General features: G+C 38.7%; 1 protein-coding gene and 1 long non-coding RNA gene across 5 annotated transcripts in view; one reads left to right on the top strand and one right to left on the bottom strand.

The window, feature by feature from the left end:
• Nucleotides 1-2549: 2549 nt before the first annotated feature.
• Nucleotides 2550-6889, bottom strand: LOC138987238 (uncharacterized). Its single transcript, XR_011463694.1, has 3 exons — nucleotides 6793-6889; nucleotides 5308-5438; nucleotides 2550-3183 (listed from the first exon to the last, which is right to left on the bottom strand). It is a non-coding gene; the product is annotated as an uncharacterized lncRNA (long non-coding RNA).
• VGLL3 (vestigial like family member 3) overlaps nucleotides 6279-27047 on the top strand; it is a 54158-nt gene continuing 33389 nt past the window's right edge. The window contains exons 1-2 of one of the 4 annotated variants that reach the window (XM_005895591.2): nucleotides 6279-6779; nucleotides 18726-19008. In XM_005895591.2, coding sequence (XP_005895653.2) covers nucleotides 6654-6779; nucleotides 18726-19008 — 409 coding nt within the window. In that variant the 5' untranslated portion in view covers nucleotides 6279-6653. Of the gene's footprint in view, nucleotides 6780-6953; nucleotides 7105-18722; nucleotides 19009-27047 lie in introns of those variants that run through there. The other 3 variants (XM_070367852.1, XM_070367866.1, XM_070367860.1) reach the window with 3 other exon arrangements.

Genomic DNA, 27047 nt, shown 5'->3' with positions numbered 1-27047 from the left:
CTAAGACTCTAAGCTAAAGACAAGCCTAGCTGTCATCCTTCTAAAACAAAAGGCAGCCCCCGCTTTGCCCTATTTTATCCCAAGAGGTATTGGGGAGATCCACTTCAAGTTACCCCTCCAAAAGAAACTGGTTTGCAGGGTTCACCTCATTAAATTCCAGCTGGAAAATTTGGAAATATTCTGGGAAATTTGGTGGGTGGTGCCAAAAATACAGTGACTGTAAATCCCTGACTCAGAGAGTTGGAAACATTAAAGGCCACCTAAGTATTCTATTGGTGGTTTTCCAGCTGGTGCAGTGGTAAAGAACATGCCTGCCAATGCAGGAGACACAAGAGATGTGGCTTCATTCACTGGGTTGGGAGGATCCTCTGGAGTAGGAAATGGCAATCTGCTCCAATATTCTTGCTTGGAAAGTTCCATAGACAGAGGAGCCTGGCGGGGCTACGTCCATGGGGTTACAAAGAGTCACATACAACTGAGCATACACACATACAAGTATTCTATTAGAGCCACAGTGGCTGGGATATAAAACAGTAGGAGGATAAACATCAGATAGGCTTGAATTTCACATCACTCAACCAGAAGAGGAGTGGGGCAGACTGAAAGAAGAAAATAAAGATAAATGAGTAATTTTTGAGAAACCTGAACTCAGAAATAAATCATCAAATTCCATCCTATTACTATGTTATTCCAAATAATTGTGACACCTCTGCATGACAGATATGAAAATGAGTACATCATTGGTCAGATTGAAATCTCTGGTTTGGATGACTCACTACTGTCAAATGCAATCAGCCTACATTGCCCCCAACCCACTCCTTTTTCACAACTCTGGGTTCACCAAAAGATGATCTCATCTAGAACCTCTGCTTATATGCACTAATGAATATGTACACGTATGCACACCCACATATATATGTGTGCATGTAAATATATATATATATATATATATATGCATGTGTGTGTGTGTGCATGTGTTTGTTTATATATATTATTGTGGGTGGTAGAAAACTGAACTAAGAGTCCAGAGACTGGGACACTTTGATTTTAGTTCTGCCTCCATTTCCTGTCACTCTTTGTGACTCCATGGACTGCAGCACATCAGGCTTCCCTGTCCTTCACCATCTCTCAGAGCTTGCTCAAACTCATGTCCATTGAGTAGGTGATGCCATCCAGCCATCTCATCCTCTGTCCCCCTCTTCTATCTGCCTTCAATCTTTCCCAGCATCAGGGTCTTTTCTAATGAGGAGGCTCTTCCCATCAGGTAGCCAAAGAATTAGAATTTCAGATTAGCATCAGTCCTTCTGATGAATATTCAGGATGGATTTCCTTTAGGATTGACTGGTTTGATCTCTTTGCAGTCCAAGGGACTCTCAATAGTCGTTTCCAACATCACAGTTCAGAAATATCAATTCTTTGGCATTCAGCCTTCTTTGTGGTCCAACTGTCATACCCATACATGCCTACTGGAAAAACCATAGCTTTGGCTAGACGGACCTTTGTTGGCAAAGTAATGTCTCTGCTTTTTAATATGCTGTCTAGGTTGGTCATAGCTTTTCTTCCAAGACGCAAGTATCTTTTAATGTCATGACTGCAGTCATCATCTGCAGTGATTTTGGAGCCCAAGAAAATAAAGTCTCTCACTGTTTCCCCATCTATTTACCATGAAGTGAAGTGACTAGATGACAGAATCTTTCTTTGAATATTAGGTTTTAAACCAGCATTTTCACTCTCCTCTTTCACTTTCATCAAGAGGCTTTTTAGTTTTTCTTTGCTTTCTGCCATAAGGATGGGGTCCTCTGCATATCTGAGATTATTGATATTTCTCCCAGCAATCTTGATTCCAGCTTGTGCTTCACCTAGTCCAGCATTTTGCATGATGTACTCTGCATATAAGTTAAATAAGCAGGAAGACAATATACAGTCTTGATGCACTCCTTTCCCAATTTTGAACCAGTCTGTTGTTCCATGTCTGGTTCTAACTGTTGCTTCTTGTCCTGCATACAGGTTTCTCAAGAGGCAGGTAAGGTGGTTTGGTATTTCCATCTCTTGAAGAATTTTCCACAGTTTGTTGTGATCCACACAAAAGCTTTAGCATAGTCAATGAAGCACAAGTAGATGCTTTTCTGGAATTCTCTTGCTTTAGATCACTTGTTTGCTTATCTTTAAAAGATGTTGTAAACTAGGTGATCTTTTTTATTCTTTTCTATTCTAAAACCCTAAACTTCTACCTAGGGGAAGTCAGACATATCTTCTTTCCTACAAGGACTCCAACTTAGCTTTCCTTAATAGGAATTATCCTACCTCTCTGTCTGGGCATAATTTATCTTCATTTTCTTCTATCAGTGCAGGATAGGGAGGAAGAAAGGCACCAAAACATATATATTGCATCATAGAAAATTTTGCCAAACACCTCCAGACTTTTGAGCCTATGACATTAGTGTCCAAGAACTATGTCTTAGTCGTACATTAAATATTTGCAACATACTAAACAGAGGCTCTACGGGACACAAGGAAGATGCAGAAATTGGAGCATGAACATGTTCGAGCTAGTTCTGCCTTTATTTTCTAAGTCAACAAATAGAACCTGAAAACCTCCTAAATGTTAGATATACAAGATATATATGATTCAGCAATACTCTAGTGGAGGAGACATATCGCACATATAATTGTACAAAAATAATCAGTTTTAGATATATTATCTGAAGATAAAGTTAGAAGTGTTAAGTGACTATACTTCTTCCTAGAAAGGGAGGTCTCAATTCAGATGGCTGAATGGACAGTTGCAGGAGATGGTGACATAGGTAAGAGCCAAAATCTGAATGTTAAAGAGTTGGGACTGTAGACTGTCAAGAGCTGCTGGGGAAATTTTTTTAAAAAGAAGGGCAAGCATCATTACTTTGTTGGATTTGCAGTGACTGGAACGGAAGAGAATGGACAAATGGATCAGAAGAGATTTGAACCTGGGGCCTGGAAATCAGGTAGGTGCCTCTTGCAGGATTCTGGGTGAGAGATCTCCCAGTGAACTAAGAATCATAGCAGCAGAGATAAAGAGATTAGGGGAGAGAGTCAGTAGAAAGGTATAAATGGGGATGAAATGGACTCCAAGACCATATGTGGAGGCTGTGATGTTGGATGATACCCAGATTTCCAGCTCAGCAACTAGGATGGGAGTTTCAATACCTGAAATGGAGATCAAAAGAGGAAGATCAGGTCAGGGCTATGGGGACAATATTAGTGCTATTATGACTGAGGTCCTACAGAAGATCTGTATGGAGCCATCTGGACTGAAAAGATGAAATTTGAAACAGAGAAGATTGGTATGACCAGTGGTTTTCAACTTGAGAAAAAGCAGTAATAAGTATTTTAAATAAATTTGTATATGTCTTACTTATTGCCACCCTATTTATCTAACTTATACACAGACCACATCATGAGAAAGGCCTGGCTAGAACACTTATAAGTTAGAATCAAGATTGCCAAGAGAAATATTGCCAACAGCCTCAGATATGTGGATGACGCCAAAGAACCTGTTGATGAAGGTGAAGAAGGAGAGTGAAAAAGCTGTCTTAACACTAAACATTAAAAAAAAAACTGAGATCATGGCATCCAGCCCCATCACCTCATGGCAAATTGTTTCTGTCTTTCAGTCACTCAGTCATGTCCAAGTCTTTGCAACCCCCATGGACTGCATCCCATCAGGCTTCTGTCCTTCACTGTCTCCCAGAGATTGTACAAATTCATATCATTGAGTAGGTGATGCCATCCAACCATCTCATCTTCTGTTGTCCCCTTCTGTTGTCCCTTCTCCTCCTTCCTTCAATTTTTCCCAGCATCAGGGTCTTTTCCAGTGAATTGGCTCTTTGCATCAGGTGGCCAAAGTATTGGAGCTTCAGCTTCAGCATCAGTCCTTCCAATGAATATTCAGGATAGATTTCCTTTGGGATTGACTGGTTTGATCTCCTTGCAGTCCAAGGAACTCTCAAGAGTCTTCTCCAACAACACAGTTCAAAAGGATTACTTCTTTGGTGTTCAGCCTTCTTTATGATCCAACTCTCACATCCATACGTAACTACTGGAAAGACCATAGTATTGACTATAGGGACCTTATATTTCATGGAAAATAGAAAGAGGAAAGGTGGAAGCAGTGACAGATTTCCTTGGGCTCTAAAATCACTGCAGATGGTGACAGCAGCCATGATACTAGAAGATGATTGCTTATTGGCAGGAAAGCTATGACAAACCTGGACAGTATGTTAAAAAGGAAAGACATCACTTTGCTGATCAAGGTCCATATAGTCTTTCAACTAGTCACATATGATTGTGAAAGGTAGACCATAAAGAAGGCAGAGCACCAAAGAATTGGTGTTTTTGAACTGTCGTGCTGGAGAAGACTCTTGAGAGTCCCTTGGACAGCAGGCAGATCAAACCAGACAATCTTAAAGGAAATCAGCCCTGAATACTCACTGGATGGACTGATGCTCAAGCTCCAATCTTTCAGTCACCTGATGTCAACAGCTGATTCATTGGAAAAGACCCTGATGCTGGGAAAGACTGAAGGCAGAAGAAGAAGAAGGGAACAGAGGATGAGATGTTTGGTTGGTATCACTGATGCAATGGACATGAACTTGGGCAAACTCCTGGAGATGGTGAGGGACAGGGACCTGGCGTGCTGCAGTCCATGGGGCTGCAAAGAGTCAGACATGACTAGGCAACTGAAGAACAACAACAGATAGGAATATATCCTCTGTTACAGAAAGCACAATGTCTAAGTGATGAAAGCCCTTAATAAATATATTCTTAATTTTCAAGTAATCAGAGAATGAGCAAGTGAATAGGAGCTACTATGAGTAGCTAACAGTTCCTATCCAGTCACTACAGTTTGTATATTTGAGTGTATGAGGGAGGGCATGTGTGAGGGTACATGTGTTTATATATTTGTGTGTCTGGCTAGTTATATATAACCATACACACATTTATATTTATAATATTATAAAAATTAATAATGTAAACAGTATGTTAGTACTATACATGTGTATTAGTCTGCTAGGGCCTCCATAACAAAACATCACAGACTGTGTGGCTTAAACATAGAAATTATTTTGTCACAGTTTTGGAGGCTAAAAATTTAAGATTAAAGTACCCTCAGAGTTAGTTTCTGGTGAGGCTTCTTATCCTGACTTGCTTCTCACTAGGTGTTACAAGCCTGCCAAAGCAGACAGCCCTCTGGTATCTCTTCCTCTTCTTACAAACACATCAATCCTAGATTAGGACCTTGTGTTCATGACCTTTATTAACCTTAATTACCTCCTGATAGACTGTGTCTCCAAATACAGTCTCATTGGGCGTTAGGCTTCAGCATGGGAATTTTAGGGGGCCACATCTGTCCGGAACATCAGTACAGTTGACATCCAGATTAACTTCTCAAAGGCTAGTTTCTGCAAACAAAAAGAGATTGTTCTGTGTTACATATAGAGGGAGGGATATACTCGGTCAGAGACTTTGCTTCTTTACAAAGTAAGTATAATTCTTTTCTACTTTACTTGATTATATTGAAATACAATTATATTGGAGAAGATTGTAAACCACTTGCAAATAAATCTTTAAACAACAGCTGGATGTAGGTTTAATCGCGTGTCACTGTTTGTTATTTTATGGAAACCAGGTTGAAAAGGCCAGAAGAGGTTGACATCCCACAGGAGGTCATACCGTGAAGGTGTAAACTTAAAGCGGAGATTGTAGAGAACCGGGCTGCATTCTTGGCATGTGCGCTCTTGCAAGGAAGTTAGCACTTATGGTTATATTTAATGTAGGAGCTAATCCCACTTCATTTTGCGCCTGCTTTGTTTTACCTCTCAGTACACTTGGCCTTCATTTAGCCTCGGCCTCTACGTTGGTGTTCCCTGTAAAATCTCGGTGCTGGGAAGCCCTCGCCCCGGCGGCCAGGTGACAGGAGATGGGCTGGGAATCCGCGGAGCTTTTGTAAGGGCGTGGAGCCTCTCGCATACCATTCCCTCCCACCATCACCCCACTGCCGGGAGGCGGAGAGGGCTTCCAACTTCGCTCCAATCCGCGGCCGGTCCTCCCCGGGGTCCCCCTGCTGGGCGACCGGCCCGCCACCGGCCGAGTTGGAGGAACTTCGCCGAGCTCCGCGTCAGACCCGGAGAGGAGAGCGCTCCCTCTCCTTCCCGGCCAGCTCCCTCCCATTGCCCCCGCCTCCTGGTCCTCGCCCAGCCGGGAGCGCCGGTGATAGGACGAGCCCCGGGCGTGCATTGTGTATATGCAAACCAGAGCCCGGCTCCCCAGGTCTGCCCAACCCCGGCCGGCGCTCCGCAGCGGCTGGCGCGGCGGTGGGCGCCAGAACCCCGCACTGTCATGTCCCCGCCGCGCGGCGGGCCATTGCGTCCCCGAGTCGCTATATAAGCGCAGGCCAGGGGACACCCAGAGGGGCTGAAGATGAGGGTGCCCGCGCATGGGCCCCCGCTAACTGCCAACTCCTCCCGAGCCGGAGCGGCGCGCGGAGCCCGCGGCCGCCGAGGACCCGTCTTGGCCGCAGTAGCAGCTGGAGCTGCGACAGAGGCGGCGGCGGAGCCCGTCGCTCCAGCTCATAAAGCCGCGGCCGCAGCCCCGGGGCCGCCGCTGCCCCGGCTGCCATGAGTTGTGCGGAGGTGATGTATCACCCCCAGCCATATGGAGCGCCCCAGTATCTGCCCAACCCCGTGGCAGCTGCAACCTGCCCCACAGCCTGTTACCACCCGGCGCCCCAACCTGGCCAGCAGGTGAGTCACCGACCGGGCAGCCTGCCGGGGGCGGGGGCGAGGGGCACGGAGAGTATCGGTCTGGGGCTCCCGCGACGACGTCCCTCTGGGATGGGTGGTGCGGAGGATGCTCTGAGAGTTGCGGGAGCGCCCTTGAACAGAAAGCCATCGGAAGAGAAGAGCAGAGCAGAGTTTCGGGAAGGACGAGCAGCCAGGTGGCCGACGGGTGGGGATTCCAAGTGAGAAGTTACCTGGCTGGGGGCTTCAGTGAGCTGTGGTCATAGCCACCCTAGCTCTTAGGGCTCAGTTCTTTGAAGCTCACCAAGGGCACCTGTTTTAAGAATATGTGAGTAAACTTCCTTTAAACCAAGTATCTTGTTTCCTTTGAAAAGGTGGAGTGTACTAGGGTTTTCTTGATTAAGAGGATGAAATGTGTCACTGACACAGGGAAGGCTATCCGGATAGTGAGCCCACGGAATGTCTGTTCTGGGACTTTTTTGGTGGAACTTGGGTCTAGCGTGATATTCGTCAAATTATATTAGAAGTTCTCTGTAAAGTCTGTCTTCTTCCATACTGTGACTTAAGGGGCAAGTATTGATCCCCAAATCCCTCATCTATTTTTAATTCCATCAAAGCACAGAGGTGCTATGGTTCAGTCTATTGGACAGAACCCTCTCCTTTCCCAAGCCAAGAAGTAACCTTGGATCACTGGATGCTGTATCTCCACCATGCCAAGAGTGACTGAATGCTGTTAGATAAGAAGGGTTCAGGAACTAGGGAGATGATAGCGTTCCTTTAGAAGGGAGAATAGGGTTTGGGGGAATTTAGCACTTGGTATCCCTGGATGTTCCTTTCTGGATGCCACAGAGTGTCAAGGGTTAGTCAGCCTACATAAAGCACATACGTGAGCACGTGGCCAGGGTGTACCAAAGTAGGGTCCTCAGACTCTGGGAGTTAGGCTGGGTTGGTTTGGTGAGACTTAAAAAAATGCTATTTATATACTCTGAGGTGGAGATACCTATCAGGGATCTAGGTGCGCTTTTAATAATAACATCCACAGTGTTTATTGATTTTTTGTTTTTTGTTTTTTAGTTTCTTAAAAACCCTGTGTTTTATTGTGGTCTTTAGGGTTTGGCTCTTTAATTAACCTGGTCGTTTAAAATATTTCCTCTACTTCTGTCTCTTTACTAGATTTATTGTGCTACTCTTTGGAAAGAAATGATAACTTCTGTTTATAATTTAGGGACTGAAATTCAGCTGATTCTGGAAGGGTACATACTCTAGATTCATCTGGTGAACAGTATGAGCTTAACCAGGACAACTAGGGCAAAAGAGGAAGGAGCCTCACTCCGTGGCTTTTTTTTTTTTTTAATATTCATCAGTTTCAGCATTTAAAAGCAAGATTACTCTTAGGGAGGGGAATGGGAAAGCTTTGTAATTTGTGGTCAAGGGTAATAGGTTAAAACATTTTGGTTAGGCTCTTTGTTTACATTCTTTGGCTTTAATATAAAAGATATAGGTAATGGAGAAAACCATTTAAATCCAAGTCAGGCAAGGGATGCAAAGAGACATTGGATATCTGTTTTGTGTGTTTTATGAACACTCTGTTTCAGATGAACCACCCTCTTCTTTCCTTTCTTCCATTGCAGACACTGTAGAGGCCTTCAGTTATCAATTGGAACATAGATGAGCAATAAACTCAAACTTTACTAAGCATTCATAAAGGTATTTTTCCCCATCAAAATTAACTTTAGCAGATTACTTTTAAGTAAGATTTTATTTTCTAGAGTTGTGGAAATAGTTGCATTAAAATATGAATATTTAGTGAGGGTTAGAATTGGAATAATTTTTTGAGCTAGAAAATAAAGTTTGGTACCAGAAAAATTGTAAATAACTAATCATGAAATATAGTTTTTAATAAAAAATGACTCCGATGTCTTATCTAACTTTTGCAGTAGCCCCGGAACTCAGTTCCCAAATTGCATTCTTTTGCTAAGACCATCAACAAATCAAAAAATAAGCTTTCTTTTTCACTTGAAATGTCTACCTTGATGAGTATCATATATTAGTAAATAGTAATTTCTGCTACCCTTTGGGCTTCTGTAGATATTGTTTAAGTAGGCATTAGGCTGAGTTGAGCTTAAGAACTTTGTTGAGAAGTGTGCTTGAAATTTTTATGTTGCTTTTACTGCATTGGCTTGTTTGAGATTATTTTGTTTTGTGGAGTAAAGAAACTATTTGACTATAACTGGCTAGCAAAATAAAAGATAGTAGTGTAACTCCTGTTCTTTTACTGTCAGGAGTTTATTTTGATGACCTATATTTTCTGTTGGAAAAAAGATTAAATCAGGAAATTGTTATCAAGCTGACAACATTTTTAGACTATGTGGTGTGTGGGTGAAGTGGGACTAATATTGACTTGTCCTCAACATAGTCATCTGAGAATACATATTTTGGTTGTTTTTGCATTCCATAAGTTTTTATCATTATTATCCATGAAGATTGTTTTCTCTGCACATGGAAAGTGACCCCTAGTAGCATCTTGCATGAAAGACAAAAATAAGAGCTACAAGCCCTACTACATTAAAAAAATTGATTTGTTGAGGCCAAGAAGCAGAAAAAGTGATAGAGTGACAAAGTTTAAACATCATTTAGAAAAGGTTAGAAAAGATAGCATTAAAGTTTTGCTGTCACTTCTGTATATCCAATTATTGTAGTGTATCTTTGTGATTTTTCCCTCAAAGCCATGTAGCTCTGAAGTCCTTGTAAATTATTATGCCATAATGGTTTGTTACACTGGATTTTAAACTTAAGTATATTTTCCTTTTAATGTATGATTATATAGCAGAAAATTCTTTTTGAAATAGTAGAACTTCATACTCCAGACACATGTACTCTCAGCTTTTCCCCTAAAAGCACAGAGTATGTTTGAAATCTTAAGTTTTATTTTTTTTATTTGAACATACTATACATTGTTGGTGGGTAATAGGTTAGCACCTTATGTAAATATACCTGTAGAGTCAATTTTATAGTCCTTGACGTTACTTCCTAGAAACTGCATGGCTGTGAATACATTTTAGTGTGGTTTCTAGAGCCAGGATTTGTTGAGGGCTGCTAAGCTCTCTGGTCCCTGTGCCCACCATTTCTTCCTAGGTCGAAAGTATCAGCCCCTACTATCTCCTCAGGAGAACTCTTGACCCCGTCTCTCAGCACATGCTCCAAAGGCATGATGACACTGCAGAACATGTACAGAAAGGAATGTCCTTCTATCCTAGTAGTGACAGTAGGAAAAATGGAAAAAATAAAAAACAAAAACTCAAGATATGTGTCAGGAAAAATTGAGGGAAATAATGTGAAATCATAAATTCCCTTCATACACTGGATTCCTCATCTTAAATGCGGGCAATCTGCGGTTGTCTAAAATCTCCCTCCCCCTCCCCCCATTCTTTCATAATGTTAACATTAGGGAGATACTTAAAGCAGAGCTTTCAGAACTGGGTAGTTCATAGACGAGGCAGTGAAAACAGAGGAGAATAGCCCTTGTTCACTAATTGTGCATAAGGGTTTTTAACAGTCACACTTTGGGCTTCATATATGAGTATATTTAATCTCCCCTCTTCCAGGGTGACAGCTGGGTGACTATACATGCATGCTTCCACTTAAGAGAATTAAAAGTCTTGGGAGGCAGAACTCCAGTTATAAGTTTGTAAGGGATTTTTCAAGCTCTTTCTCTGGCCTCTGCCACTTTGGTTAGGTCATAAAAATCTTTCCGAGATTCTGTTTGTTAGGGAAAAAAACCCTGGAAAACACACACTTCAACCCCTCCTTTTCCAGATGGAGAAATGCATGTTTATAGGGCTGAAATACCTGACTAAAGATTTCAAAGCTAATGGGTGACAAAATTAGGACCACTGGATGCCCTGCTCCCTAGGATAGCATCTTTCCACCATACCATGTGGTCCCCTGTCTTTTTTTTTCTTGCTATTGTGCAATAGACTTATTTTTGTCTTTAGTGCTCCAAATCAACTTTTTGATAAAGAAGATTAATACGCAGTAGATTCTTTGGCCTTGGGGCTTGAAATTCTTTCCAAGTCCTTGGTAGTGTACGTTTTTAGTTTAGGCATTCCGAAGTCCTTTTGCAGCATTTGTATAATGCTAATGACTTTTGCTATCCATGTTGCATCCTTTGTTGATGAAGCAGAATATCAGTTAGCAAATGAACATGTATTTATTTGAAAATAATATTCAGGAAGTGGTATTAACAGTCAGCTTTAGGTACCTTATATATCATTGCTATTCCAACATAAGTTTAGATTCATTAAGAGAAAAGCATATAATTACATTCTAAATAGTTTCAATACACAGGCCTCTTATTTAAGTGGGAGGATCTAATTTTCTTGCAACTGAAAGCAAGGACTTAAGTGGATTTGTAAGAGTCCATACAGGACTTCTTTGAGAAAGAACAGCCTCTCTGATTCCATACTACACAAAATAACTTGACTGTAGAGACTGAGAAGTTTCAAGTGCCTCAGAGCTTTATGCTCCCAATAACTTTCCAGCCAGAAAATTCAAAGCCAGAAGGAAAATTAAACTTTAAACTAACTAAACTGAACTGTTGTCTCTGGCAATCAACCAAAATGGAGATTACAATACCGATAGTACAGGCAGGCTGGAAAGCCATAAATTCACATGCAGTAAGGCTTCATTCACCAGAAAACCAAATGCCAGGACAAGGAAGCATTCTGTGGAAATTTAAGTTAAGGATATTTTCTCTCAATGCATGGAAGTCCTTCTTTACCTAGTGCTTGGTAGAGGCTCACATCTCACAGAGTTGGAGAGGACCAGGAGATGATAAAGGGAATGAGGGTGATCAGGAGGTAGAATGATCCTTCATGGTACCTCTTTTCGCAACTACAGAAGAGATGTTGTGCTGACCCAATTCGGCAATATGTACATTTCTATCTTATATCTTTCTGTGCAAAGGGGGTTTTCAGTAAGACTAAAAATATTATGCTCAGCTATTATACAGAGTGAAGGCAGAAAGAGAAAAACAAATATTGTATATTAAAGCATATATATGGAATCTAGAAAGATGGTACTGATGAATCTATTTGCAGGGCAACAATGGAGATGCAGACATAGAGAACAGACGTGCCGTCACAGGGAGTGGGGAAGGAGAGGGTGGAATGAATGGAGATAGTACCATGGAAACGTGTACACCACCATATGTAAAATAGCCAGTGGGAATCTGCTGTATGACTCAGGGAACTAAGACCCAGGCTCTGTGATGGCGTGGGAGGTGGGAGGTGGGAGGGAGGTTCTTGGAGGAGGGGACAAAAATGTATACCTATGGGCTGATTCACATTGATGTATGGCATAAACCAACACAATATTGTAAAGCCATTATCCTTCAATTAAAAATAAATAAATTAAAAAACAAAAACAAAACAAAAAATATTATGTTTGGAATGCTTAAGTCACATTCTAAAGTGAATTTGAGAAGTTAAGTGACTGCTGTTCTAAAACCTGGACACTTAACTTGAATCTCATTCTCATAGGCCCTATTTCCAGTTGGCTTTAAAAAGAAATCTCAAAACTGATAAATCTAGTAATATATAACAATTTATGGTATTATCTCTAGGAAAGACATTTTCATTCAAGAAACAAAGCTCTCTAATACTTAAGTTTCCCGACTCTGGCAGAGACCAGTGAAGGAAGTAATTTTGGTCAAAACTTTGCACTGAATCTTTCAAAAAGCACCTCTTTCAGCAGCTGGTTTTCTACTTCAGCTATTCATTTAGGAAGACCCTAAGAATGCCTTGAACCATTAGATACAAACATTTGCTGCTAGAAGTAAGTCATAAATGCCATATTTATAGATATTTCAGCAGATATCAGATTTATGCTAGTAATTTACAAGTATGATCTAAACTAGGGTAACTGAACTATTTTTCACTTGTCTCCTACTTTAGTAAAGAAGAAAAAAAAAAAAAAAGGAAAGGAAGAAAGGCCTGAAGTGAACAGGTGTCCTTTTCTCTTAAAACTGTATTATTTTAGTGTGCTGAAATACTTGTCCTTAGTGGGTAGGGTGAGAGGATTCGAAGGATGCCTCCTTTCCAGTTCCTGTGAAGACAGCTAAAGGAATTACCCAAACTAATTCCTAGGAATTGAGCTAGATGACCTACGTCTGCAAAAGAATTAGTCTTCACTGATCTGTAGGTTTTTTTTGGCCAGTATCCTGAAAAATCAGAAGAGGCAGCCAATGTACGAAACAAAATTAAGTGTGAATTTGTCTAGAGCTCCAGCATGTTGCTTATTAGGATAGAGAATTGTACAAGCTCTCTGAGATAATCAAGTCAAAATTCCTCATTTTCAGAAGAGGAAGTTCAGGGCCAGAGGTTTTGGTTCTTTACCCAGATTTATGGACTAGTTGTGGTCAAATCTCCTTAACCATTCCAGTTCTTCTTTCTGCTGTGTTCCCTTCCCATCTGGGCTTCCTTAGAAGCAAGAAAAGCAATTAGTAATTTACCCAGTGTTACTGTCTTATTTTCTCATATAAAAATTTTTGAATATTAGCTACTTGGAGAAATTAGACAATTAGCCAGGTAGATGCACCCTCAAGTTCTCTTTATCGTTTTCCTTACAACCCTCTCTCAAATGCTTTGACTATCATTTTTGTGGCTCCAAGTCTTTGCACAATGACTGACACAAAGTAGGAATTAACTGACAATTCCATGAACAATAGATAAATTTTTAAAAGTGAAATCATACCCTAAATCTAGTAATAGGATTATACAAACATACCAGAAATTTATATGTCAGAAATGTTGTTTCATTCAAAGCAGTCTGTTTGAGAGAGAACACATACCCTCATGATGTGATCATTGCTTAAAACATTTTGGGAATGCAAATTTTGAAATTCTCTCTCAGCCTGTGGCACATTTTTTTGAACATCTTCAAAACTGGAATATGTTCATCCTTTAAGGGGGTGGGTTTGATTTTTTGATAATGACCAGAATCATTGAGCAGCAAGTGTGCTCATAAAGAGCCAGTGTTATTTTTGGTTTGCTTCTCCCACTGTTAAGAAAAATAAAAACAAACACACAAAGCTAGCAAACAAATCTTGAGGTATGAATGTATGTTGTAAATTGACTCTGCTCATATTTCCAAAATAGTATTTTCAGAAAAACTTTATTTTGTTTCTAACTTGCTAAGGGGACAACATATTTCTAGATATAGAAGGGCAGGTTCCTCTAGGTATACATATATTTTGAAAAACAATGCTTTATTTAATAATCATATTTTGATACATTTGCATTCCTAATTTTTAAATGTTATAACTAACTTTTGACTTTTCTTAGCATATGATACCATGCTGCCTGTGGGCTTCTGTTTGTTTATTCAATTAAATATTATATAGAGGCTCATTTTCTTTAATCTGTTTTCTTGGCAGATGCTTTCTAGTCAGATAGAAATAAGTTCTAATCCCATCCCTGCCATTTACTAGTTAGATGCTGGCCAAATAAATCAGCTTTTGCATATATAAATTGAGAATAATTATTTAGACTGAATATTTGTGCACCGGTGAGAGTTAGTGAAACAAAATACATCAAAGTTCTGTGAACTATCTTCCTTATCCTGATCCTTATCCTGACCTCCCTCCACCTGATTCCCCCTCCTCCACATAGACTAAGGGCCAAAACATCAAGTCTCTCTGAGATAGATTTAAAAATCTGTTATTCAAGTAAATTCAGAAAAATATGATCAAAGAGAAATGCACTACTTTATGGGATTTATAGTTTTGAAACATTGACTAGAGGCTAGTGGTCCTTTCTTATAGGCCCTAACCATGTCTGTCAGGATGAGAGAATCATTGCCTTAGAGAAGAAAGTCAGTAGAGATTTTTTTTTTAAGTTATTTCCAAATATTCAGTGATTCATTAAAATATTTTTGTTTCCTTAGGAAAAAGTTTCCACATACGCACAGTAATCATTTGGCATTTGTAGGCTTAAGCCTTGGGGACTTAGTGGTATTTGGCTCCTGACATGGAAGCCTTTCTCTTGTCAGACAAATCCTTTCTCCGGCACATTCCTGTGTGAGTTTGTCTCTGTTGTGCCTGATGGCAGTCTGTGAGGTGGTTTGGTATGGTTTGCACTGCCTAGCCAGACTTCCTTCACACTGCTGCTTTCAAGTCTTTCAAAGTTAATTCTAACTTTGTGGCTGTTAGCTCAGTCATTGTTTCATCTAACTGAGGGTTATTTTACCTGAAGAAAACTTGTTATTATTCTGCCATGAGGGGTACATTCAATAACCCAACTTGTAGTCTTTGAAATTCCTTCTGATGACTTATTTTTGTTAACAGTTCTTAAGTGTCTAGTAAGAAAAGCATGAATACTTCTGACAGACTGGGCTATTTTTAGGGAGTGATAGTGCATTTTAAGAAAAATATGAACCACATTGCCTTTCAGCCTGGATTCAGGAAATCTATCTAGGTTCTGATGATTTGAGATTTATTTTCAACGTTTTGAATTTTGTATATTCTTTTCAAGAACAAAGATCATGCTAGGGAAGTTTCATTCCAAGGAGCATACACCAAGTAAATATAGAATATGCCAACAGCGTACATAAGTAACATACTTAGATTTTTTTGTTTTTGAAGGCAAAGAATTGATTTATAGTCACAGAAGAACAGATAACAGAAGGTAGTCAGGGCTTAAGAATCAATGGGAAGGAAGATTAGAAAGGTGTGAATGTCAGCATGTGAATCAATTGCTGTTTTAATTTTGTGTTCCCATTTTCCTCATGATCACACTTAATGTTCAAGAAATGTGTGTAAGTTCAGTGTTGGCATTTTAGGAAGCTATCTGGCTAATCAGATACTTTAGAATTCTTATTTTAACCAGTGATGTTGATGGTGAGGTCATAAATGTGCTTGTGTTGTAAATGTAAATATTTAATTGGTTCACTAAAATTAGTGAAAATTTATACAACTCTATCTCAAAAAAAGTGAAAGAAGTGACAATAAATATGCTTTATGTCTTGTCCATTGGTCAATAAATCATAGGCTCCTTTTCTATTTTATTTGTTTGATAGTCTCCAGCAAATTCATTTAGTAGAAGATCTGCCCCAAAAAGCTAGGAGAGAGAAAAAATAATTATTTTACAATTATCCAAGTGTATTTAAATAAAAGCATATAATATAGATATTTATGTAGTATTGTGTGTATTTGAAAGGAATATTCCAATATATATTTATATAAAACCATATATATATATGTATATTATATATAGGAAATATAAAGATTATAGAGAATCAATGCATCCATTGACAGAGAATTGACAGATAAAAGGTATTTTGATACAATGGAAGATTTTGCTTATCTTTTCCCATTTCATAGTGAAAAATGTGTAAATTTTAGATTAGTTTATTTGTATCCAATCACTTAACAATTGGGCAAAAAAGAATAGCATGAAATTATATAGCAGTTAGAAAATTGTGCAGTCTTTAATAGACTGAAAATGTATAGTTTAAATTCAACTGCCAGCAATGTAAAAATTAAGGTATTTTATTATCATCATTATTGATCATAATACTATGTTATATTTGCATACAAATGGAAGCTACATTTGTATTTGATTCGCAGTTAAGTCTTTCACATATAACTTATTTTATTTAAATGTCAGTTGCTAATTGGGATAAAATAAATAAACACTTGCCGTTCTTTGGATAACTAACATAGCCAGCCATTCTTTCATTTAAAGAATAAATGTTAAACAAATGAAACAAGGAGATGCAAAGCCTGACTCTCACAAACTGATTCTGTGCTGAACGTTAACAGAGAGGAAGAAAGCGATTTAATGGATAATACTGAACACTTGTGGCAGTGAAGCCACTCTGTAGTAGTTTTAATTTTTTTCCCCATATAAAAACAGTGCTTCTTTCTAACATGCCTGAGAATTCGGCAGAGTGTGTGCATTTGCTTAAAACCGTATAACTTCGGTAAATGCACGTGTGAATAGAGAGTGCCATCAAGAAATTATACTATTCGTTTAACTTCATAATGGAATTTATAGTCAGGAGTAACTTTAGAGGTCAGTTAGTTCAATATTCTCATTTTATATATAACATGTTACTATGGTGTTTTTATTATTGAAGTTAAACATAAACATGTTCAAATCTATGCAAAACAGATTGTAAGAATTTTGTAACCACTCAGTCATTACCAATCACTTATTAATCAGCAAGGCATGTTCACTCACAGGGAATGAATTTTCTATTCATCATGAATCGATAACCCTACTGAAACAAATTTTAAATAAAAAGGAATATATATGTATGTATGTATGAATATGTAGGTACACACACACACACACGTATATATAATAGCCCTAAATAATAACCAACAGCTTGTAATGTGCCTGAACATTTCAGAGCCTACCTCACATAAGAACAACATATTCATTGCTAGGGAAAAGGGTTCAGTTTTTTGAATGATACGTTTATAATCTGTGGCTATAGATTTTGAAGCTAGTAGTTACCATTAGAAACATTAAGAGTCTGGGTTATGTGTTTCGATAACATTTGACAATCTATGCTTACTGATATTCTAGAATGATTCACTTCTTATCTACTCACATTCACTTTCCAGCATCCATTTTTCTCTGAAATAAGAACAATGGTATAACAAATGGTCAGGTTTTGTAGGTATACAGATGGTAGGATGCTCATTTTGTCATTAAAATAATGAATTTTATAATTTTGTAGCATTATCTTTTTATATATATAGTAAAATTGTTGATTATAAAAGCGATAGGTACTTGATGGAAAATATTTGGAAATATTGGAAAGCAGGAATAAGAAAATAACAACTACAAGCCTACCACCCAGAAAAAGAATACAAAACATAACATTTTGGTGATTTTTTTCCACACTACATATCCTTCCCTGCCCTCCTCTGACACACGTGCACACGCACATGTACATCTGTATATTTTTTGTATTCATTCTGGGCCCACACTTGTACATTCTGTGACCTTTTGCAAGGTCAAAATAGTAACAATAATAATAACAATAATAAAAATAAAAAAAATAATAAAACAATAATAACAATGTTTGTTGTAGGATTATAAAGATTAAATGGGGTAATAAATATGAGTGTCAGTCATAATATAAACTATGTCTATAGCTATGATTATGTTATTTTGAAAATATTTTAAAATTATCAAGTGTTTTTCACTTTGAAAGCCATAGTAGCCATTGCTAGTACTTGTATTATTTTCAGTAAGTCATCATAATACCTTTTCCCCCTCCTTTTATGATAATGGTGGTAAGTGGAACATCTAAAAAATATGTTCCATGCAAAATGGATCTTCACACAGGCTTATTTTGTCATTTTAGTTTGATTTTTGAGAAATGAGTTCAGCACATCTGCCAAATCCTTTTATAAGATGCTACATTCCTGTTTTTATTTTAGTGTATTTCATTTATGAAAAGCTCTTTTCTTCTCCACCCCTCCCCCAGGCAGTGAGGCCTCCTTCTCTATTCCTCCCCATCCTGAACTATAATGTTGCTGTACATTAAATCTTTAAAATAGAAAATGGGAACAAAAGTGGAAGGGATCTGTCACTTTCTTTTTTAAAAATTCCTTCTTTTGGTATATCTAGGTTAAAAAAAAAAAACAAAAAAACACACACAACTGTCTGAGAATATGCCATGGGATAAAGGACATTTTTTTCCCACCAAATCTGAAATAACAGTCTTTTTTTCAGGGTGGGAAGCAGAAAGCCGGTTTGGGGAAGAGGGTGGGGGAGATGGAGTAAAGCAAATGAAGAAGAATCAGTTTGCGAACATATGTTAATATTTAGAGTCTTTTTTTTTTTTTAAGTGAACAGTTAACTAGTTAATGCTTTTTAAATTTTTTTTACAAACTGTCTTTGATACTGTGTTTTGTTTATTCCATCCCAGAAGAAGTTAGCGGTATACAGCAAGATGCAGGACTCTCTGGAAGTCACCCTTCCCAGCAAACAAGAGGAGGAGGAGGAGGAGGAGGAGGATGAGGAGGAGGAGGAGAAAGACCAGCCTGCCGAGATGGAGTACCTTAACTCTCGCTGTGTCCTTTTCACTTATTTCCAGGGAGACATTGGGTCAGTAGTGGATGAACACTTCTCAAGAGCTTTGGGCCAAGCCAGCACCCTTCATCAAGAATCTGCCATTTCAAAAAGCAAGATGGGGCTAACCCCCTTATGGCGAGGTAAGAATTCCAGAGCAGATGCTCTCCAGGCCACTGGCTGTGTTTCGCAACCGTCTGTACCAGGTTCCAGCTGGAGACCTGCCCCTGGAGGACGGATATCCACTCGCTTTTTAATTTTTAAGGACAGCAAGGAATTTCTTTCAGACAAACAGCTGGATCAGTTTTGTCACATGTGGAATGCAGGGTTGGAAAGGATGCAGTCACACCCCTTAAATTCCTCATGGAAAGTAGTGATGCAACCGGCCTGAGTTTATAGTGGCAGGACTGAGCTGCGAAGCACCATTCCTTAAGCCCCGATGGCCCAATTTGGATCTCTAAATAATGGGCGTGCCTGGATCAGCGTTTAAAAATTAGCTCTTGCTCATTCCACTAGGTGCTATGTGGTGACATAGCAGAGATCTGAGTCTGCCCCAGGAATACAGACTTTGAAAGCCTTCTGTGTTTGCTTGATGGCTTACTCTGTCCCACTCTGTTGTGATGTTAACTCTTTGTAGTGTACAAAACAGATATCAGTGACTGTATCTGCCTGATTTCTGCTTTTTTTTTTTTTTTTTAACCTCAGTAAAGCAAAGCAATAGATTGGGCTTCTTCTTTATTTCCCTCTCCATAGAGGTCACAGAAGTGTGTTCAAATCTTATTTCTGACTCACAGAAAATGATCGGGTGACAACTTAATTGAGATAATTACAACATTAGAGAAAAAACAATCCATCATTCCAATGATCCTTTTAGAGAAATGCATTATGAACTTTTCTTCTGAACTCACCTGGTTCCAAGAAGAATCTAGTGAAATGGTTCTCAAAGTGTGGTCTCCAGGACTGGGAACATGAGCGTCGCAAGGGAACTTGTTAGATATGCAAATTCTTGGGCTAAGCCCCAGACCCACTGAATCAGCAACTCAGAGGTAGAGTAACCTATGTTTTAACCGGCCCTCCCAGGGATTCAGGTGCAGGCTCAGGTTTGATAGTTGTAGATCTAGTGCTGTGAAAATCACAGATTGCCACCTCCTAACTCAGACCTTTGAATCAGACAGAGGGTCCAGAAGGAGGCTCTGGGAGTTACTGTAACAAGTGCCCCAGGCTATCCTGCGATGAGGAAAGGCTGGACACCTGTGTTATGGGCGGGTGAGAGGTGATGTGTGGCCGCTTCCTTCTCAGCATCAGTAGAAGGGTTCGTACTTGCCTGTCTGCCTGCTTTTCCTTCCCTTTCCTCCTCTTCCCCTCATTCTATCCTTTCACCATCCCTCCCTTCTTTTCTCCTTCCTTCTAGTAAATATGAAAATGTTAATATACACAGAGACTCTAAAGAGGAAGGTGGAATCCACACTCAAGTGACCTAGACCTCAACATAGGTGAATTGGGAAGCATATTGCTTACTTGATTAATAACTATGGACTTACCAAAGAAACTTAGTCATTCGAACACTAAGATGCTAATAGAACCAATGATGTCCTATTAGATAGCACATTGTGAATACTTTTTAAAACCATGGAGGGTGAAATTAGGAAAAGTTCAGTGACCTAGCTGGCTTTAATAAAGTGTTTGATATATCAATAATAAATGCTATCATGACAGCCAGTCCTGGGAAAGTGAGTGAAACTGTCAGTCACTCAGTTGTGTCTGACTTTATGCAACCCCGTGGACTATAGTCTGCCAGGTTCCTCTGTCCATGAAATTCTCCAGGCAAGAATACTGGAGTGGGATGCCATTCCCTTCTCCAGGGGAAAACGCAATGCCTAATTCTTTTAGCATACTGACATATGCAGCCCAGTGACCACTGAACTTGGAATATAGGAATGAAAGTTCCAAATTACAAATAGATGTAAGAGTGATTGTCTAAAGTATCATAACCAGAGTAGTTTTAAGTGAAGTGTTGCATAAATGTAACAATGCTACAATTCATTGTTTTCCCATAATCTGCCTGACTTAATGGAGAGGACCTTCAGAAAGATGTCAAATTTTAGCATCGAAAGGGTGGATAATGGTAGTGTTTTAGTATTATTAGAATTTTCTTGGCATTATCTTGAATTTGGCCTACAAATCTGTCTCCTGTTTCATTCATTGACATTGACTTATGCAGCAGATATTTATTAAGGTCCTGCTATGTTCTAGGTAGTGGGAATATATCAGTGGACAGGAGAGTCTAAGCTTGTACACTCATGAAGCTTTCTAGTAGAAGAGACAGACAGTAATATATCAATATATTGAGATGCAAGGTATTGTTTTACCTTGTTTTATTTAGGGTGACAATAGATGGTCTAAGATTTTTATTTCAGTACATACCCAAAGTAAATAAGAGTGCTTCTCATCACACAGATATCTAGAGGAAGATTACTGAAGACAGTGCAAAGGATCTGAGGAAGGACTGAACTTGAATGTTCAATGAGAAGTCAAAATGCTGGTGTAAGTGGAATGAAAGGAAAAGGTGTAGGTAGAGACCAGAATTTTTAGAGCTTTGTAAGTTAGTTTATCAGAATAGCACAGGCAAGCATAGCATGCTTTTCAATCTTCATCTCTCCCTCTTCAGCTAAGACTATACGTGTCCTGTTTAGTTATCTCACATCATTTCCCCAATACTCAGGATAATGCACTTCTATATGAAAAATATGGAATATAAATTGAATGATCAAGTGATTAAATTAAATGAACCAAATTCATACTATGTACCCAGGATAAGAAAACAAAAAAGTCCTTAATAGAGAATTTATAGTAATAAGTTGTAAGAAATCTTTGGGTACAGTTTTATTTATAAAATAAGGGACTTGAATTAAGGGATTGTTGTGTTTCTCCATGAAGTTGTGATTTCAAATGTATTACTTACTATCCAATTATAAATAAAACTTTGTCATAGTTGTGAATTGGTGTTTTTAGTTAAGTGTACATAAGTTGAATAAGATTCATAGGAAATTTCCAACATAAAATTAAGAATTTGGTGACTATGTTATAGAAAAATGTAATAGGGATTCCCATATCTGGTGAAGAGAGTTGCTTCAAACATTAACTGCCAAAGCAACACCAGTTTGCATAATGCTGTCTTTGGTTGGATTATGTTTGTTTGGGGTTCAAAATTGGACCTTATTATTGCTTGGTGGCAATGTTATCCTCGATGCTCAAAGTATCTCTGAGAGTAGCTTCAACTATAATATGTATTTATTATTACTCATCTCCTATTGTTGTTGTAAAGATTTTTTGATGATATATATGAATAATTTAGCATAGGGCTTGATGCAAGGCATTAACTGAAGGTCAGATGACTTTTCTCTCTTAAGGAAGTTTTCACTCATTTGGCACACAGAAAACCAACCTTCTATCTTTATTCAGAAACATTGTTTTCTGGAAGTTTGTATTCCTGACAAAAAGCACAGTGTCTTGAACATACTAGATACGGAAGGCTATTGACAATTTTGATGGCCATGGCAGTAATACTTTATGAGGAGCTGTTGACCAGCTGTATTAAATTAAAGGGTCTAATTTATGGCATGAGGGTTTTTTTTTTTTTTACAGTGCTACACAAGTGCTGTAGTGCTTCAAAGGAATTTAAAATTGAATTGTGTTTGATTGCCGAATATATTTCCACAGTAAATCTTCAGGCAAGTGATAGAGTGTCAGCTAATGATGGAATCGTGGTCATACTTTGAGCTTGTATCTTGATGGACTTAGGAAAGTCCTCTCTAGATGTTTTGTGACTTTTCCTGTCCTTTCCAAAGGAAATATTTGTCCTTTATTAGGCACAACATCACATGAACTACCTCTTCTCCCACTATATCTTCTAATGGATTATATAGGGCTTCTCAGTTAAGAAAACCTAATGAATCTGATTGTCTCATCCCATCCAAATAGAAACATCAACTTCAAATATATCTATTCCCTGATTTCAGTGCTTAAGTTTTATTACAGAAAGTGTGTATGTGTGTGTTTGTGTGTGTAGGAAAAGGGAGTAGTTAAGTCAAGACATAGCCAAATAGATCACTGACTTAAAAACTATGCTGAATGGTAAACTTGATATTATTTTTTCTTTTTATGATTGCAAAGTAAATATATTCTGCATAATTGATCTACACAGTATCTTCTTGGAGCAACGTTCTCATAAGAAAGATCTCTCAAAATGAGCACTAAACTCAGAGAGCAAAAATAAAGAAGGGGAAGGAGGGCCTGCCTCTTGGGTCAGCTGACACAGGGAAGGAGAGAGTTGAGCAGCCTCTCCAGGAGGCCATTGGAAGTGATTACTGTGGGGAAGTTTAAAATAAACACTTTGGAGAAAATTGAGGCCTGGTTTATCTCAGTTACTTGCCTTCAGGGATTATGGGCATCTGATAGCACCCCATGAAATTCTCATTTTAGAGTCACAAGGACTATTTTAAGCAACTCTAGAACAAAATAAGTGGAGTTCAATCTTTGTACATAATAGTAATGCTTAATTACTGAGTGACAGGTAACACTGGAACACATATCAGTTCACCTCTGACCACAAAATTTATTTTTATAGAAAGTAGAACAAGAGGAAGAAAATTGTAGACTGAGAATGGAGAAACATTGCTTTTCACTAAGGTTAATTAAAAAGGTAAATATTATCTTTTAGCATGGATGTTTTCAGTCAGTATTAATTCCAAGCATATGTTTTCTGGAAATTTTTAAGATCTTCAGTTCAGTTCAGTCGCTCAGTAGTGTCCAAGTCTTTGTGACCCCACGAATCACAGCATGCCAGGCCTCCCTGTCCATCACCAACTCCCCAAGTTTACTCAAACTCATGTCCATCAAATTGGTGATGCCATCCAGCCATCTCGTCCTCTGTCATCCCCTTCTCCTCCTGCCCCCAATCCCTCCCAGCATCAGAGTCTTTTCCAATGAGTCAACTCTTTGCATCAGGTGATCAAAGTATTGGAGTTTCAGCTTCAACATCAGTCCTTCCAATGAACACCCAGGACTGATCTCCTTTAGGATGGACTGGTTGGATCTCCTTGCAGTCCAAGGGACTCTCAAGAGTCTTCTCCAACACTACAGTTCAAAAGCATCAATTCTTCAGTGCTCAGCTTTCTTCACAGTCCAACTCTCACATCCATACATGACCACTGGAAAAACCATAGTCTTGACTAGACGGACCTTTGTTGGCAAAGTAATGTCTCTGCTTTTGAATATGCTATCTAGGTTGGTCATAACTTTCCTTCCAAGGAGTAAGCGTCTTTTAATTTCATGGCTGCAGTCACCATCTGCAGTGATTTTGGAGCCCAGAAAAATAAAGTCTGACACTGTTTCCACTGTTTCCCCATCTATTTGCCATGAAGTGATGGGACCAGATGCAATGATCTTAGTTTTCTGAATGTTGAGCTGTAAGCCAACTTTTTCACTCTCCTCTTTCACTTTCGTCAAAAGGCTTTTTAGTTGCTCTTCACTTGCTGCCATAAGGGTGGTGTCATCTGCATATCTGAGGTTATTGATATTTCTCCTGGCAATCTTCATTCCAGCTTCTGCTTCCTCCAGCCCAGCATTTCTCATGATGTACTCTGCATATAAGTTAAATAAGCAGGGTGACAATATACAGCCTTGACATACTCCTTTTCCTATTTGGAACCAGTCTGTTGTTCCATGTCCAGTTCTAACTGTTGCTTCCTGACCTTTTAAGATCTTAGAAACCCATTTTTCATTTTAATATAGTCTTCATTTTTGGTAGCTCAGACAATAAAGAATCTGTCTGCAATGCCAGAGACCTGGGTTCGATCCCTCGGTTGTGTAGATCCCCTGGAGAAGGGAATGGCTGTTCACTCCAGTAATCTTGCATGGAGAATTCTATGGACAGAGGAGTCTGGCGGTCCCCAGTCCATGGGGTCACAAAGAGTTGGACATGACTGAAGGGCTAATACTTTTACTTTCTTTTTTTCCCAAAATTAATAAAATATTTTTTTAAATTGTTTAATTTTCTCTTGCATAAAATATTTACCTTTAGATTTTTTTCAGAGAAACTGAATGTTAATGTAAAACATATCCCAGCTACTGTGAAATTGAAAAGTACCATGTTAAGCTCTTTTATGTCTCTCAGACATATTTCTGTTAAAAATCACACCAGTGAGATTACTGGGTATGCATTGGGTAGGTTTATTAGACAATTTATTTTTTTTCCTTTTTGTTGTTTAGAAATAGGGTATGTATGTTTGGTGTATTTTCTAATCCCAAATGCAAACTGAACCAAAGTATATCTAGACATTTTGTACGCGTTAGACTCAGTGTGAACGTCATCCAAATACTGTCATTGAGCCCAAAGTCACCATAGAGTGTTAATATCACATAGTTCTGAATTGCTGAAAAGTAATATTGCGTGGAAATACTGTGTGCAGTTTTTCATAAGCTTTTTCATCCAAAAAATGTGGCTGTGATTAAATACTTGTAAGCAAAGAGTCATGTAATGAAAAAAATTTACATACATATGAAATAAGCATACTGATTCCCAGGCATGAAACAAAGAATATCATCTGTTTCTTTGTATCAAGAATTTCTTTTTAAACAATCAAGATACCAGATAGTGATTTTGAAATGTAGACTTGCCTATAAACATATTTTCAATTCAATATCTTTTCATTTATTTGTAGAATGCAACATTATTTTTTCAAAACACTGCATTGATCTCTGCAAACTTTATGTTAATCTCAGGAGACACACTGACTGGCAAAGTACTAAAGTTGCTTCTAATTTGATTTTTCCCTGGCACATTCTAAAGCTTTGTTCAGCCTTTATGGGGTGTGTTTTTTAGAACAGACTTCTACTTTCAATGATAACATGTTCACTAATCACAATACAATATGTAATAAATAGGATAATATTTTTGTAAGGAATTTTTTCATTATTTATATTTCTTCATGCATATCCAAAATGTGTAAACATCTGTACCATATATTAGGTCCATGGACATGAATGAAAGAAACAAAAGGAAAGCATCCAGGAAAATGGCATATACTCTCTGTACTTTTGACATTTTAACGGGAGATATTAATAAGGAGAACTCTATCTCTGGCACACACCTGTGGGTTGAGTTCAGCTGTTATTATGGGATTCTGGTCCCACAAGAGATAAAACTTATGAGCAGAATGAAGCGTTTGGTACCAAAGATTGGATCTCTGAGAGCAAAGGAGCAGGTCGGTGGCGGCAAAGCTGCACTATGTAATATAAGAAGCCTCTACAAGCTCTTTCATGAGTTTTTTTTTTTTTTTTAATTTTATTTTATTTTTAAACATTACATAATTGTATTAGTTTTGCCAAATGTGATCTATTTAGGCATTGTCCTCCTCTGACATATGAAACTTGGGTGCCAATGACAAGAAGGAAAATTGTGTAAGGTGTAGGAAGAAAATTCAATTTGCGTTACATGATGGCAGTGCTAAGTCACTTCAGTCATTTCCGACTGTTTGCGACCCCATAGACTGTAGCCTGCCAGGCTCCTCTATCCATGGGATTCTCCAGGCAAGAATACCCAGAGTGGGTTGCCATGCCCTCCTCCAGGGGATCTTCCTGACCCAGGGATTGAACCCATGTCGCTTGTGTCTCTTGCATTGGCAGGCAGGTTCTTTACTACCAGTGCCACCCAGGAAGAGGATATATGATGGACATTTGTAGAATATTTCTATGAGTTTTGAACTTTAAATGTTGACTGCTTTCACTGTGAGTATGATAGAAATATTCTTGAAATTGAATTTTCTTCCTACACCTTACACAATTTTCCTTCTTGTCATTGGCACCCAGGTTTCATATGTCAGAGGAGGACAATGCCTAAATAGATCACATTTGCCCAATGCCAGTAGGCTTGACTCTAAGTGCTATTTTCTAATAGATTGTGATTGTGATAAAACTAAGTCATCCAAGTAAAACTTTGCCAGGTTTGCTGGAAGCTTTGAAGAATAGTTTGCTTTTCATCCTTTGCCTCTACAAGATCATCATCATTTATGTTTCCTCAAGGATTTGAGATCCAAGGAGATTCTGGGCAGGGGCTGGGGGGAGACTTGAATTGAGACACTGAAAAGTTGTCTATCTGTGGATGGGGTGGATGATAGCTCTG

This window comes from Bos mutus, chromosome 1 (genome assembly GCF_027580195.1).
Source record: "Bos mutus isolate GX-2022 chromosome 1, NWIPB_WYAK_1.1, whole genome shotgun sequence".
Classification (NCBI taxonomy): Eukaryota; Metazoa; Chordata; class Mammalia; order Artiodactyla; family Bovidae; genus Bos; species Bos mutus.
This window is presented reverse-complemented; position numbering and strand designations above follow the sequence as displayed.